Here is a 14518-nt window from a genome sequence, read left to right as displayed (position 1 = left end):
ACTATCATCAGATAATGAGATCTTTCAGATTAGAAAGCCAATACTGGTATAGGAGAAAAAGGCAGCTGAAGTCATCCATTACGTACAGTTCTTGAGACACTGGGCATTTAATTACAGTCACCTTGCTCCCATGCATTGTATGTGCAAACCTCGCAGGGGGTGTTGCACCTTGCTCTAGTTCTCACTCCACTGAGGCCGAACACTGCCGGCAACCCTTTTGCTTCTGGAAAAAATCTCAATTTTAGGGGATTTGGACCATTTTCGCCCGTGAAACGGTTTGCATGCATTCATGCCAGCCTCGTACGTGGCGATTGCTGTTCACCAGGCGGAGGGAAACGACAGTGTCTTTACAGGCGTACCCATGCTGCAACCAGTTAAACCCCTTGGCCGTTGGCAGGGCCCACACAGACCGAAGGCCCCACAGACGGGAGGTTGTACGCGGGTCTACTTTGGGCAGAGTTGGAGTAACAGCCTTTCAAAAGCAAAGACTGGTCAACTGCTACGTGGCAGGGAAATGAACGAGTATACCTGAAGTTGTTGGTAAGCGGTGGAAGATTGATGATTTATTGACAGAATTTTCGTTCCTTAAGGAGCGCGAGCCGCGCCGCCTTTTTGCTGCCGCCATTTTTAATGCGACCAACCGAAACGACAAAGCCCCATCTGAAACAGCTGCCAGTCAGTTGGGCGCGAATTGGCTCCAAGTCGGTTAAAAATAGTAATAATAATCGAAAACAGGCCCAGCACCCGCCTTCGCGGGGGAATCGTCCGCCGATCGGGGGCGGGGGAAGGCGGCAACCGGGCGCGAGGCGACGGGCGCGAGGCGGGAGGCGGCACCTGGCGGGCGGGAAAGCCGAAGGCGCCCGGTTCCCGCCCGCCCGTCGCCTCGCGCCCGGTTCCCGCCCGCCGGCGCGCGGCAGCTTTCCCTCAGAAGACGGCAGTCGCCGGCAGCCCCGGCCGCCCCCTCCCCTCTCCCGCCTTCCCGCCCGCCGTGAGGCGCGGAGCCGCCCCGCCCCGGCCCCTTCCCCTCACGCAAGGTCGGGGCTCGGCCGCTCGCCTGCCGGCGGCAGCAGCAGCCCCCGCTGCCGCTCCTCCTCCCTCTCCAGCCCACCCTCCTCCTCCTTCCTCTTCCTCCGCCAACCCCACCCCTCGCCCCGGGCTGGCCCGGCCGCGGGCTGCCGCGCCGCCAGGGCTCCCCGCCGGCTTCCCCCATCCCCACGCGGCGCGCACACCTCCTCCGCCCGCCCTCCCTCCTTCCCCACCTCCGCCCTCCTCCTGCTGACGTCTGGCTCTGCCCGGCTGAAAACTCCGTGCCGCGGCGGATGCGGCGGCTCTCGGGAGCGCGGCAGCAGCGAAGATGGTGGCCGCTCCGTGCGCCCGGCGGCTGGCGCGGCGCTCCCGCTCGGCGCTGGTGGCGGCGCTCACCGTGCTGCTCCTGCAGACCCTCCTCGTCTGGAATTTCACCTCCCTCGACGCCGGCGAGGAGCAGCGCGGCGGCGCCGCTGGCCGCGAGAAGCGAGACCGCGGCGGAGACCAGCGGGCGCACCCGCAGCGCCGCGGACCCGCCGCCCCGCACGGCAAGGCGATGGTAGGCGCGGGCGGGGGGCGGCGGGAGGGGGAGCGGCTGCGCCCCTGCCTCACGGCGTTTCGCCGCACTTCTGCGGAGGGGGCTGCCCGGCAGGCGCGGGGAAGTTGGGGCGAGCGAGGCGCGGTGGCCCGGGGCTCGCGTCCCCCCACCCGGCGTGGCCGCCTCCCGCCGCCGCGCAGGTGCCGCGGTGCGGATCCGGTCCCACCGCGTGGGCTCCCAGCCGCGGCCGGGGTCCCGGCTGCCGGCGCCCGCGGCACGGCCAGCGGCGGAGGGGGCGTGCGGCGGGAGCGCCCGGGGGCCGCGGCTGCAACGCCAGAAAAAGCATCAGTAGGATCCGCTCCCCTCCCCAGTGCCCCTTCGGCACTGCCTGCCTCCGCAGCGGGCGCTTCAGCATCCCCGAACTTCGCTGGAGAGCCGCCTGCCCGATATGTTCCTAAGGGTTTATTTTGTTGCTACTTTATTTTTTCCACCTGAAAACCGCACAGGCGCTATTCTTTATTGCACAGCTCTATCAGGCCCAGTAGGTGACAGGCAATGAAATCTAATGCAATCATTTTACGAACCACTAAAAACTCACGGGTACTGAAACTGTGCCCTCTCACCCTCTCTCTTACAATTTTCCTTTGCAAACTCCCCAGTTTTCATTTAAATGACTCGGGCCTGGAACCGCAAGGGTTGCAAAACTGTCCCTATTGTCAGTTGCATTTCTGAATTTTCTAATGGGCACATGAAAAACCATTTAACAGTGTTCTTGGTCAATTAATGCAAACCTCAGAAATATGTGTCGGTGTGTACCACCGGTCTGTAGTATTCTTCAGCTCAAAAGAAGCTTCCTTTGGTTTTCATTTAATTCTTTTAGCAGTAGGCTTACGTTAAGTAAGTGTTGCCTCTTAAAGTATGCATGCATATTTTCGTTTGTTTCTGTATTTCTGTTTACATCTTGAGAGAGAAAGCAAGAGCCTGGGGCTCAGAGATGACTTGTCCGCATAAATGACTGTGGGTGTTTCGGCCACAGAAAGGCTGCAGAGAACCATGCCCCGAGCACACAAGTACTCTGTCACTAACGTTTGGGACAACTTTTCTGAAAGGTAGTACATACCCATCCAGTGTGTGCATATGCTGCTGTGCTTTCTAGATGTGAAAATTAAAATTCTTGCTTAGTGAGTTCAATTTTTGTCTCTACACGTAATCTTACCTTGGTACTTGCTGTGTTCATAAATGTAACTATTCAGGCTCCACTATTTTTCATCTAGCACTGTGTCCTCTGCCTCTTGTGCTGTCTGTCTAGTCTTTTATCCTTTCATCTTTGATTCTTTTTCCTTCTTGGTCTCTCCAGTGTGGGTTATTGAAGGTTGGCGGGTGCTGGTACCCGGGCAGGTGGGGGGCCGGGAGGGGGCAGGCTGCGCCCGGGGCTCCAGTCCCGCTCCCCAGCTCACCAGGCTTTCTAGGAAATAATCCTCTTCTGTGGGCTCTGGGGCAGTGTCAGAACGAGTACCGTTAGCAGTTGTCCTACAAGCGTCCTGGCACAGTGTCTGGTTTGCGCCCGGTGTGTTGGAACAAATGCTGAGTTCGGGGCTGAGAGCTAATTGTTTCTGTGCTGGCGACAGACAGACATAGAATATGATTATTTTGATGCTGGCAGTTACGAATCACGCCTTTGTGCATACAGATTTGATCAAAGGCCTAAAGATGGAGCACTGGAGTTCCGAATAGAAAACATGTTTTAAAACGCAAGCTGAGCATACCTATTTTCCCCTTGTTATCTAAGTGACTATTATGGATCACACTGGGCTGTCCCACAATGTCTGACATTTGTATTAAAAAAACCCACAATGCTCAAGACAAGTGACAGCATGCTTGACAGCCTACTTTGTCAAGAGGTGATTTGGCAATACTTCTTCAAGATGACTTTATGGTACTTGTGGCTTTGCTTAACCTACACACTGGGAAGTGGCCACCATCCTTAAAATTACTTTGTCAGAATACAAAACCCCACACTTAAGCATCCATCTGCTGATTAAAAAGTGTGCTTGGTGGAAAAGCGATAGGGAAGTTGGATTTGTGCAGATCTCTGCCGTAACAACCTGACAACTTGCTTAAATAGGTAGGTGAGGTTCCCAGGCACTATTGACATGCAAATGTTGATTTATCTAACCCTGCCTATGTTGCCTGTCTCAATTCATGAAGGAAAAACTGTTTAATGGAATTACATGATATAGGATTGGTGTGAAAGATTTTTTTTTTAATGTTGCTTTGTTTCCACGTTACAATACAACTTATGTAATGACCGAGCGAAGTTGTTATCCTTCTCAATTCAAGCTTCCCATAGTTTGTGTATGTCAAATTGTTTTGCAACAGTTGGAGAAGCTGGCTGGTGTGAATACAGTAGTCCCATTATATCCAAATGACTCTGGGTTAAGCGCGTCTGAGAGACCCTGCAAGGATTTTTTCAAAGATTTCTCAGTCTTGCATTATAACCAAAAAAGAATATTAATTTTAATGTGTCTTTGTTCTGTTAACAGAGTGGTGTGTTTAATATATCTTTGGGGAATATTGTCTCAAAAGGCTGCTAGATGTTTGTCTGTGATGTAGTACCTGATGGCTTTTTTTACTCTGAAGAGAGCCTTTAACACACGGATGCCCTGACAACTGCCTTTACAAGAGCCTTTATACTAAGTAAAGATTTTGGACACTTTGCAGAACATAGTGCTTCTGAAAGTTGCCGTATGAAGTTACAGTGTATTTATTTATCTGGGTTTTTCTTTGTCTCTGACCTATGTGCAAGACTAAAATGGTGGTACGTGTTTTACTTTACTGAGCCGGACATAAGTAGCGTGAGGATTTGGTAATTTGTGTCTGTGGGAAAAGAAAGACAATCCTTTGAACCAGGTGTTTAAAAGGTATTTAGATTTTTATTAAATGCTGTCATATAAGTGTAATAAACAATTTCATTTGGAAAATGAAATAACATTGTACTGTAGTAAAAAATGTTGCCACTGTACCTGTGCCTAATTGAATATGAATTGCCAACTTGGCAGGAAGAAACAATGTCGAATTGAGCTATTTTGCAAGTGAAAACATTTACTGTGCTAGATCCTCTGGCCAGCTACATCGGGAGCTTTCATTACTCATAAGCAGTTTCCTGCAGTTGTTCCACATTTAATTAAACCAGGTTATAGATATCTTTAAAGAAGTATGAATTGTATCGGTAGCAGTGACTTCAGTGGGTGCTTGCAACCACGTATGATTTTTGCAGCTGTTCAGCATGCTTTGCACAAGCTTTATTCATTCAGCAAAACTCAAGCATCAAAAGCAAGTGAGAATTAAGCTACCTTCTGAGAATGGGTTGATTTTTATGTAATGAAGTTGATCTTTGAAAAGTATGCAACAGCTTTTTGTGAAAATACCGTAAGCATGCTGCTTAGTCACAGGCTTTTTTAATGCAGCTTGCTAGTGATGGTGGAAGGGGCTTGTTGGTGGATGTTGTGTGTTGGGAGCCCAAAGGGAAGAAGGCGGCTGCTGGTGGTGAGAGGGATGTGACAGCAGAGCATCTGCCGTGGTCTTAGCTCACGCCCAGCATTGCGCTGAGAGGCAGTGCATCGCAGTGTTGTGCTCGCGTTACCCAGCTGCGGCCTCTGGCTTGGAATTAGGCGTTGAAGGCGATGGCTGTGGGTACATAATGCTCCTTCATGCCCTGTGGCACTGTTGGATTTTCATTACTGCCTGTTATACCATAAAGGAAAAATGCTAATGCATTGTTACTGTGTCAGCTGAGTGAAATACAGCTCTTGCCTGCTAGTGTGGAATCAAAGCACTTCTTTAGTCTGAAATTTTATGTATTCATTTTAAAGAAATGGTGTGTTTCTTTCAGCATGAAGCTGTCACAGGAATCAAACAAAACCATCGATAGCTTGAAATGCTCAGAACTGTAAAATGAAAAGAAAGTGTCACGTGTTTGGGGACAGTGACGATTATCTGGTTTAACTCCAAGCAAAAGCTAAGCTAAGGAGGACAGTGCTGAGGCTCACTAGTGCCTCTCCTCCTTATTTTCATTTCTGCAGTGGGAAATGTGGTATTTCTTCTTCTCCTGGGAATGTGGAGAGTGAGGCTGGGCCCACTGTTCCCTCCATGGGTTGGTCAGCTGAATGTGCTCAAGCAGGTTATATTTCTTCTTGCTTGTTCCTCCTGGCTCACTTACATGATGCATGCTGAGCTCCACCAGGTTAAAGATGCAAGAAGCCAAATGTGTGCCTAAACTCTGTAATACCTGTTGGTTACTGAAACTAGGAAAGGCATCCAGCTGCTACTCTACTCAGTACTAACAATTATAAAAACTGTGATCGGTTGTAACTGAATGCAAAGTAGCAGCAACTCCGTAATCCTGGAGAAAACTAGGGGAATCATACAGGAAAGAAAACCCAGGAAACTTTATTCCACTTTCTCTAAAGTCCATCCATGAAGTATTTCCCCCCGCCTTTTTCCAAATGCTTTCCCAAAGTAAGAATGGTGCAGAATTCACCTTGTGTATCAAGCAGAAGCTTGGTGGTTTTTTTCAGGTTTGGAAACAAGAGCGTTTTCTTTTGAAGAGTATTTGCCCCTGTAATGTTTAGATTCTGCAGGTGGATTCCCGGCGCTGTTTTGCCAGAAACAAACCCACAGCCCGGACCTACCCTCTGCCAAGCGTCAGTGCGTTATCCACGTGGGAGGTACTTAACAAGGAAGTTTCTGCATGGCGCACAGGCTTCAGTATAGCACCTGCATTAAAGCATAGCTTTGCACTGGTGTGGTAGCAAGGTGGGAATCAAAGGAGAGAGCTCCTGCCTTGGGCAAGGACCTGGGTTACTGCTGGAGGACTCACTGTAGTTGCTGGGAGTTCACTCTACAAAGTTGCACTTAAGCATAAAATAATTTGTTAAGCTCCAGAATACAAAAGAGGTTTCAAGAAAAAATAATTATTTCACCCCTAATTTATCCTTTTTGCTTAAATTGGTGAATGTATAGGTTCCATATATTATGACACAGCCAGATGGTACCTATTTAAACATCTTCCCCTCTAAGTAGCTTGTTGATGTAGACGTGTGACCTCAGTAATTTCAGCTCTGAACACAAGGAATGAGCTAAAAAAGGTTTTCAGAAAATTTTCCAGACATGAAAGGTGCAAAGGAGCTTAATATGAGCTAATAGTTTACGTGTTAGACTTCAGTCCGGTATGAATCAAACTCTGGAAACTGAGTTGTCACTCATTTTAGTATACCTGTTGGCCTCAGTGAAACAGCTTAGTTAAGGTACCTTAGGTCATGAATAAAATTAATGGCGTCGAGCTATTATGTGGCCGAAAATGATATATTTCTTAGAGAATGGATCCATAGTACTGACTTGACCGTTAAGTACAGTTTCGCTTGTTAACAGGAGCTTAATCACGCTGCAGTACAGCTTTAATAACAATTGAAAAGGAAAATGGAGACAACTAATCATTTTGTAATGGGGAAGGGGGGAGACAATACATCTGCAGCTAGAAGCTGCATAACGATTTTTACGAAGTCTTAGTACTTAACAAGGCACATGTTAATAAAACAAACAAATCTTTTCAGTAACAAAGAACTAATGTATGCATTATTTAAGAAGGGTATTAGAACCAGATTAGATTGATGGACTCCTGCAGCAGTTACCTCGTTAAGCATCTTTTCTGTGGGGATGTGGGAAGGTATTATGAAATGGATCTGTGTTAATTGGTTATGCCATCGGAAGTCTTTTTCAGGCCACTGGTGTGTTTTTGTTCTGTTGGTGTTTTACTCTTTAATGTATGATGGGATTTTGCAGATGTTCCCATTGAAATAGAAGCATTTTCATTTTTTAGCAATAGAAGACCAGCTGTTGTACAGGAGACATACAAATCCCATTTATTTCTTGTCAGCTATTGAAAAATGGGTACTTTTTGGTGTAAAAGGCGCTCATTACCTGCCACATCTCAGCTGTATTGAGAAATACTTTTCAAAATATTTTTTCCCTACAGCGTTGAAAGTCCATGATACGTGTTACAGCATCTTATTACTGCTTGATGAAGGGACAGGAGCACAATGAAAGCATGAAATGAAATTAATTTGTAGGAACAGTCAAATTACATAACCTCAAGGATTGATTTTAATCAAATACTTCCTGATTTTTTTTCGCAGTGTTAAAATTAGGTCTGCCACTTCACTGGAGCTTTTCCAGTGACTCTTTAAATGGGATACAATGTCCTGTATTCCTTCTTCTAATTTAGGCTGATGGGGTGTCTGATTTGGGAAGATACGGGAGCATCCCTGCATGGATACTCACAGAGTGCATGAGTACTGGTGTCTGTAACTGCTTGTATTAGTACAATTTGTGAGGAGTAACACTTTCAAGTGTTCAAGTCTGATTTTTAGACTTGAGAATCTTTGTCCCTCTTCATTTTTTAAAGTAATGGTAGGCCTTTGATGCTTTGCTGCAGAGTACATGTTGAACAGGAGAGTGCTCTGCGGCAGCAGGGAAAGTTGGAGTCCTGGTTGCCTTCTCCCATCAGTAACCTCTTGACATCTGTAGCAAAGCGTTTGGAGCCACATATCTAAAAGCGACATGTGGTTTTGGGGTTTTCAGTTATTGGTTGTTCAGACTCAGTTCTCTTTGGTCTGATAACTGTGTTTTGGTTTTTTCCTCCAGAGGAGCCGAGCCGTGGCAGGTTCCAACTTTATTTGTCCCTTTTACATTTGGTGCTGGTGATGATGGCTGTCCCCTTTTGAGCACTTAAGCCTGGGCTGAATCTCACAAACACTGGGATACTAAATTCAGGCAGTTTAAGGCCTTCTAATGAATGGAGAGAGATGAGTGCCTGCAGAAGGCAATCCAATTTGCTTGAGGTCTGGATCTCTGCAAAAGCCTGCTCCTCCGCACCGGCAAGATTGGGGGACTGTGGCAATGATGCTCAGATACCTGCCGTGCCATTGTAGGAATCCATTCCTTCACACACCAGGTCTGGCATTTCTCTTCTCCAATCTGCAAAGGGTAGTTAATTTTAACTTCCCATCTTTCACGGAAGTGGTGTGGGTTTGAAGTAATCAGTCCTTGTGAAATAGTTTGAGATCTTCAGCAAAGACTGGGACCAGCTTGTCAGCTGCCATGCATTGGCATAGCTCCATTAAAGTCAGTACAGACCAGCTGAGGATTCTGGACCCACAAATGTAATTATTGTTATAATAATAGCATCAAACAAGTAATCATTATTTTTACTCTCTCTTTTCATTTCAAAATGAGAAAATGATTTCCTCTTGGATCAGTGAAAGTAATTTACATTATGCACAATAATGGCCTACATGGAAATATAATTATTATTCATTTGTATGGCACCATCTGGGCACTAGAAGCTTTACAGGCACATGTGAGGAAAGGTCCCTGCCTTGAAGAGCTTACAGGCTGAATAGCAAGTATGGCTGCTTGTACTTAACAAGAGTCACAAGTGTAACTTTTGCAGTATTATCATCAGGGACCTGTTCAACACAGGACTTCCACAAACTCTTGGTCAGTGATTTTCACTCACCGATCAGAATTTCTCTGTGATTGGCACTATACAGCCTAAGGGTAGGATGAGTCAAAGGACTGATTAGGGTGGATGGATCAAGAGAGAAATCAGCAAGAGGCTAGTGTTATAAATTGGCTGCCCAGCTGTTTTCAGGCAGGTAAAGGAGATTTCCAGGCTTCACTTGGAAGCAGAAAATGGTCTTGATGCCTTGTGGACCTGTGCCTCCTATGAAGTTACTCCCAAGCTTTACATCAGATACAGGACTGAATGCTTTACTGAGTTTGAGCACGAGCTGGAAGTGAAGAGACCAGGCTTTCATAATTATGTGGATATAAAAATTGAGCAACATGTAACATTGCCTAAACTTATATATGGTGTAACCTTGCTGAGTTCATCCTTTTATGTGAAGTACCAAAAGGGTCAGTGCAGGACACTTAAATCATATGACTTCTTATTTTTAGAGATGATTAGAGGATCCCTCCAAGGGATCATCTATTTATAGCATGTCTATAATTGGCTGTTGTTTTTTTTTTTTTTGTGGTAATGAAATTAAACTTCACAATAAATGAATATCAATTTAGTAAAAAAAGTTAGCTAAAAAACATTTCACACTAGTGTGTGGTTGACTCTGAGGTCAGATCTTGAAGTCTTCCCACATATATTTTGTTCTCAAGCTACTGCTCTATTGCTGTTATGTTATATTGTTAGAGAGTAAGTGGGATGCTTATTTGAAACAATTCTACAAAGCTGAACGACACTGCAAACTTTAGTTTCACTTGGATTTGGTTGAATGACTCATGAGCACTCATTTTTACTTCATACTGCAGCCTTTGCTCGCCCTTCAGATGTACTTTTTGGTTCAGTTGTTGGAGTCCGAGTATTTTTCTTAGAGTTGATGCTATTTGCTGACTTTTCTTAATGGTGAGCTTTGGATTTCATGCTGTCTGAATTTGAGAGGTCTTTGGTTTTGTTCTTAAAACTCAGCCTGTTTGTAGTTAGCTTTGTTCTTTATAATTGCACTCTCTGATTCAGGAGGACACGTGGTTCAGTTAAAACATCTTCTTTGAAAGAAAGTGATGGAGGTCATGACTTTATTGACTAAAGTGAAGCAGTTCCCTGAAACTATATCCAGACCATTGACACTTACTTGGGAGATGAACAGACAAACCTGAAAAATGATGTTTCCATGGTAAATTTTTGGTTCTTCAGAAACATACAACCGCACGTCATAGAGGCAAGTAGAGTCCTTGTGTCATCACGTGTTCTACCTGTGAACTTAGCGGGATGACAACTGGCCACCCTTGATGAAGAGCCCCAGAGCTGCTAGGGTCATTAGTTATCTTTTTAACTGAGGAGCTTTTTCCTCAGTCTGGCAGTATACCTGGAGCTGTAACTAGTTAAATGGCCATCTGCTAATTATGAAAATTTAAATATGAGTTCTGTGTGGAAATGGAGTGTTACCAGAGATCTGGGTTGGGGTCATCTTGAACAAGCATGTGAAGAAAAAATAATCTGTTATCAAGCTAATATTAACTGGTAGAAAAAAATATCTTACAAAAAATAGCAACTTGTTGCCTGCAAAGGTCCACATTTGGGTAGCTGCAGATAAATCTGAGCACCTAATTATATTGACTTAGATGCCTACAGGCTTGCTTATGCACTTAAAATTGTCTGTGGATGCCTGACACAGATGTTTAAGTATGTAAATATGGATTCAGGTGGCTACCTTAAGGCATCTAAGTTCAGCAATTTGGCCTACAGTGTGTAAAACCCAAGCAAACAAGCTGAAGAGGAGTAAATGTAGTAAACAAAGCTGTTAGTGTGTATATACCAGGAGAATAATAATACTTTGTACAGCTACTGTGCCTCAAATTGCTTGCGTTTTGGCATTCACTTGAATTGAGTTTAGTCACTCAGTTGCATAAATAGAAACTTGGAGGTGCTGTCTGCTAGCAGTGTACATGGAGCAGTACCTCAGCAATGAACTAGCTTTTTGGCAGTCTTACAAGAAAAGATGTGCAAGTCTTCAGTGCAATATTTTGATAAGTCATTGGTTCTTATTAAAATAATAATTATGGCAATAATTGTAACTGTAGCTGGCTCTGACTGAGCTGCTAACTGAGTAGGGGGCGGCGGGAGGAGGATTATGAAATGTTCTCGTAAAACTGTCTGAATCCTGCTCTTTTAGCTCTATGCACACAGATGAGGACGTTCGTGTCTGTATTTCTGGCATGTCATGTGCAAGTACATGGCAATGCCCGTGTGCTGCATGGCTCCCCATAGGAGGGAGCTGGAGATTCCTGCACAGTCTGCCTTATAGGCTGATCATCATCCCTGTGTTTATATTTCTAATAACAGAGATGATCAAAATAGATGTTAGTATTTTACAGCAGTACAGTGATAAAATGGTGTAATAAGCTCATGGCTGTCTGGCTTTCTGTAGTTAGCACTGTGACGTTTGCTGTGTCCGCGACTTCATGGCAAGTTTATGTCATCTTGTTCCCAAAAGCCCAGGTCAGGCCCTGATAATATTGAAACCAAAGGAAAGTTTCCATTAGCAGGTAGCACTCTAGCTACGATGACACTTCCCTGAGCCTTTCTAATCTAATTCAGTATCAAACATTTACACTAACCAGGCTGCCAGTGCATGACCTCCTGTGCTAAGTGACTGCAAGTGATAAATGACTATTTATTAGATAAAGATGGTCTCAAACCTGCTCATTTTCCAGATAGTGTAAACAGTGATTTCTCCTCCTCACCCACAAGCCTCAGTTATAAAATATGATATAGTTCTGTTTGGTTTCTTCTGAAGTTGATTTTTCTCACCCCTGGATATCTAAGAAAAGCAAACAGCACTGGCCATTGCCTGCCCTCCTTGTGTGAAGCTGCAGTGGGCATCTGGAGTGCGAGTTTTGGGATGCTTGCTCCCCTTGCTTAGGGCTTCAGTGAAATGCTGCATGAAATGGGCAGAAGGAGAGTTCAGGTTTTAAATTGCAGAACAAGTTTCTGTGTGGGGAAGAACAGAAAGTTAGAGGTCAGCTGTAAAGCTCTGTGGGACCTCTGGGAGCACAACCAGTTTAAAAATTGGATAAATGTGAATGCATTTATCATGCTTCCAGAGCACAGGAATTTTCCAGAAGTGAATCTTATAATAAGTGCTCATCTTGAGAGGTAGTTGACGCAGAGAAAGAGCAAGGTTTATTTTGTGTTTTGGGTACGTTCATATAGCCCGGGACTTTGGTTCTGCAGTTGCTGTGGGATCCACAGGTTTACGCACATATTCCACATAATAAAATTTCACCCAAAGGTGTTTTATGTGAAAGTTAGGTTATAGGGTTTGTTTGCCTTTATACAGCCAAATATGTAAGTAAAAAGTGCTTTGCTAGAGTTCAGACAAGTTTGACACAGTTATTTAAGGTGGTTTGGGTTTTGTCCAGTTTAGTACCATCACCAGTCTGTCAAACTGAACAATGATCTCATGCTATCAGAATGTTATCAATAGGATATTTCATTCTGTACTTTAAGTCCTTCAGGGGATTTTTGCTTTCTAGATGCACTGATATAAATTTGCAGTAATTCTCATATCAAGGGTTCGTGAATGGATGTAATTGCAGAGGAAAATAAGGGTCTCGCAGGTCAAATGGTTCTTCAAGGACTCCATATTTGGACAATATGAACATCTCAACAAGTGATGGAGCATTTTGTAATGAGTGTTCAACAGTCATGTACTATGCGCTGACTTCAGTAGTTCAGCTGGGACTGTGTTGGTAGCACAGCTGCTTAGGACGTGGATTACTGTAATTGGAGAGGAAAGTACTTCAGGTCTCTATTAGACACTTGGTAAATAGTAACTCCATTATGGAACGCTGTTTCTCCTTTGAATAAATTGGTGTGGTTTTGTTTTCGTTGCTTGCTGTCATTGGTAAGCTGTTTTCTTCTTAACTTGTAGTTGTCCAGTTTGAAAGACTGTTTCCTGTTTGCTTAAAATAAACACTTCTGCAGCATTTGCCTGTTTCACGCTGCCTGCAGACAGCAAAATGTATCCTCAAATGTTTATATCTGTTGCTGTGGTTGGGATGGTAGTTTCATAGCTACGTAGAGATGCTATGGGAGTTTGAATCATCTCTTTAGTGTAGAGGGTTGGTGGTTTGGTGGTTTTTGGGTTTCCCCCCTCCCTGTTTACTAGGGTAAAATGTATTCAGGGCTGGATTTTGTAATTCTTATGTGAAAAGAGGCATGCATGCATACCTGTAGTCCATGGTGGTCAAATATTTGTGAGTCTCAGTGCCAATTAATATAAGCAAGAGTTGCCCATTTGGGTAATTTGGCCAGGATTTTCCAGATTGACTGTTGCTTTGAAATATTTTGCTTTGCAGTGTCCAGTTTAAATGAGCCTAGGACTTGGCAAGTCAACACTTCACCAAGTTTGTGCTCTTTCAGTAGCCAGATTTTGAAAATCTTCACATTTAGTGTTAGTTTAGACTTTGATCATTATCCTGTGTAAGCATGATGTGTGAGAGGTTAGTGTACAGGACTAATTTTCAGACACTTTTGCCAACTAAATTTCACCTTTTTCACTGTACTCACATGTTTGCTATAGGACAAAGGCAGGCATAGGTGTGCAAGAGCTCGAGTAATACAGTACACTGACAATAACCTGTAGTTCTTCAGAGCCGCCAAATGTCATCACTAGGAGCTGGAGTGCAGACTTGGATGTAAAATGAAGCAAGAATAGTCATGAATATGGTTGTGTTAGGGTTTTTTATGTAGCTTTTGTATATTCATTTAAGTTATTAAATGGAGAAGGGTCTTTAAAATAAAAGTTGTTCTGTTGTCCTAAAGTGTTCCATGATATTAAAAAAAAAAAGGAAGTATTTGATAGCAACACTTCTTTAAGTGGGTTTTCTAAATACTGGTTCTGTAAAACCTGAAAGTTATATAAATCTGATATGATTACTTCTGCTAAGCAGTAACTTAAAAGAATGTTTTATATTATTTTGATTTTAACTTTTCATTCCTGTTCTGTGTTCTGAATGGACATTACCCATGACAGGAGAGATTGATGGGGCTGGACAGGTACAACTTGAGTTCCTGCATGTTTCTGTTGGTAGTGGTGGAATTATTTAACAACCACTGTCTATTTTTAGTGTTTTTAGGAGTACTGAAACTTAGAATTCAGGATTTTTTTTCTTTAAAGGTTCTTAGTATTCTGCTGGCTTCGTTGGGTCTCTTTCTAAGTTGTGCAGTGTTAATGATTTCATCCCATGCTGAATTACTAAAGGTGCTCATGCAGGAGGACTGCACTCTGAGTTTTGCATTATGCTTGATGCATGGAAGTATTATGTTGATGGAAGGTATTACCTCTGATATTCTCAGTCAACTTTTAAGAGGTCATA

The 14518-nt window shown here is 44.2% G+C and overlaps 1 protein-coding gene across 1 annotated transcript in view; it reads left to right on the top strand.

Annotated features, from left to right (window-relative positions):
- Positions 1–1354: 1354 nt before the first annotated feature.
- The window catches only part of XYLT1 (xylosyltransferase 1), a 198876-nt gene continuing 185712 nt past the window's right edge, over positions 1355–14518 (top strand). The window contains exon 1 of the mRNA XM_059826443.1: positions 1355–1585. Coding sequence (XP_059682426.1) covers positions 1355–1585 — 231 coding nt within the window. The remainder of the gene's footprint in view (positions 1586–14518) is intronic.

Source organism: Gavia stellata, chromosome 18 (genome assembly GCF_030936135.1).
Source record: "Gavia stellata isolate bGavSte3 chromosome 18, bGavSte3.hap2, whole genome shotgun sequence".
Taxonomy (NCBI): domain Eukaryota; kingdom Metazoa; phylum Chordata; class Aves; order Gaviiformes; family Gaviidae; genus Gavia; species Gavia stellata.
The sequence above is the reverse complement of the archived record's forward strand: the minus strand, read 5'-3'. Positions and strand labels throughout refer to the sequence as shown.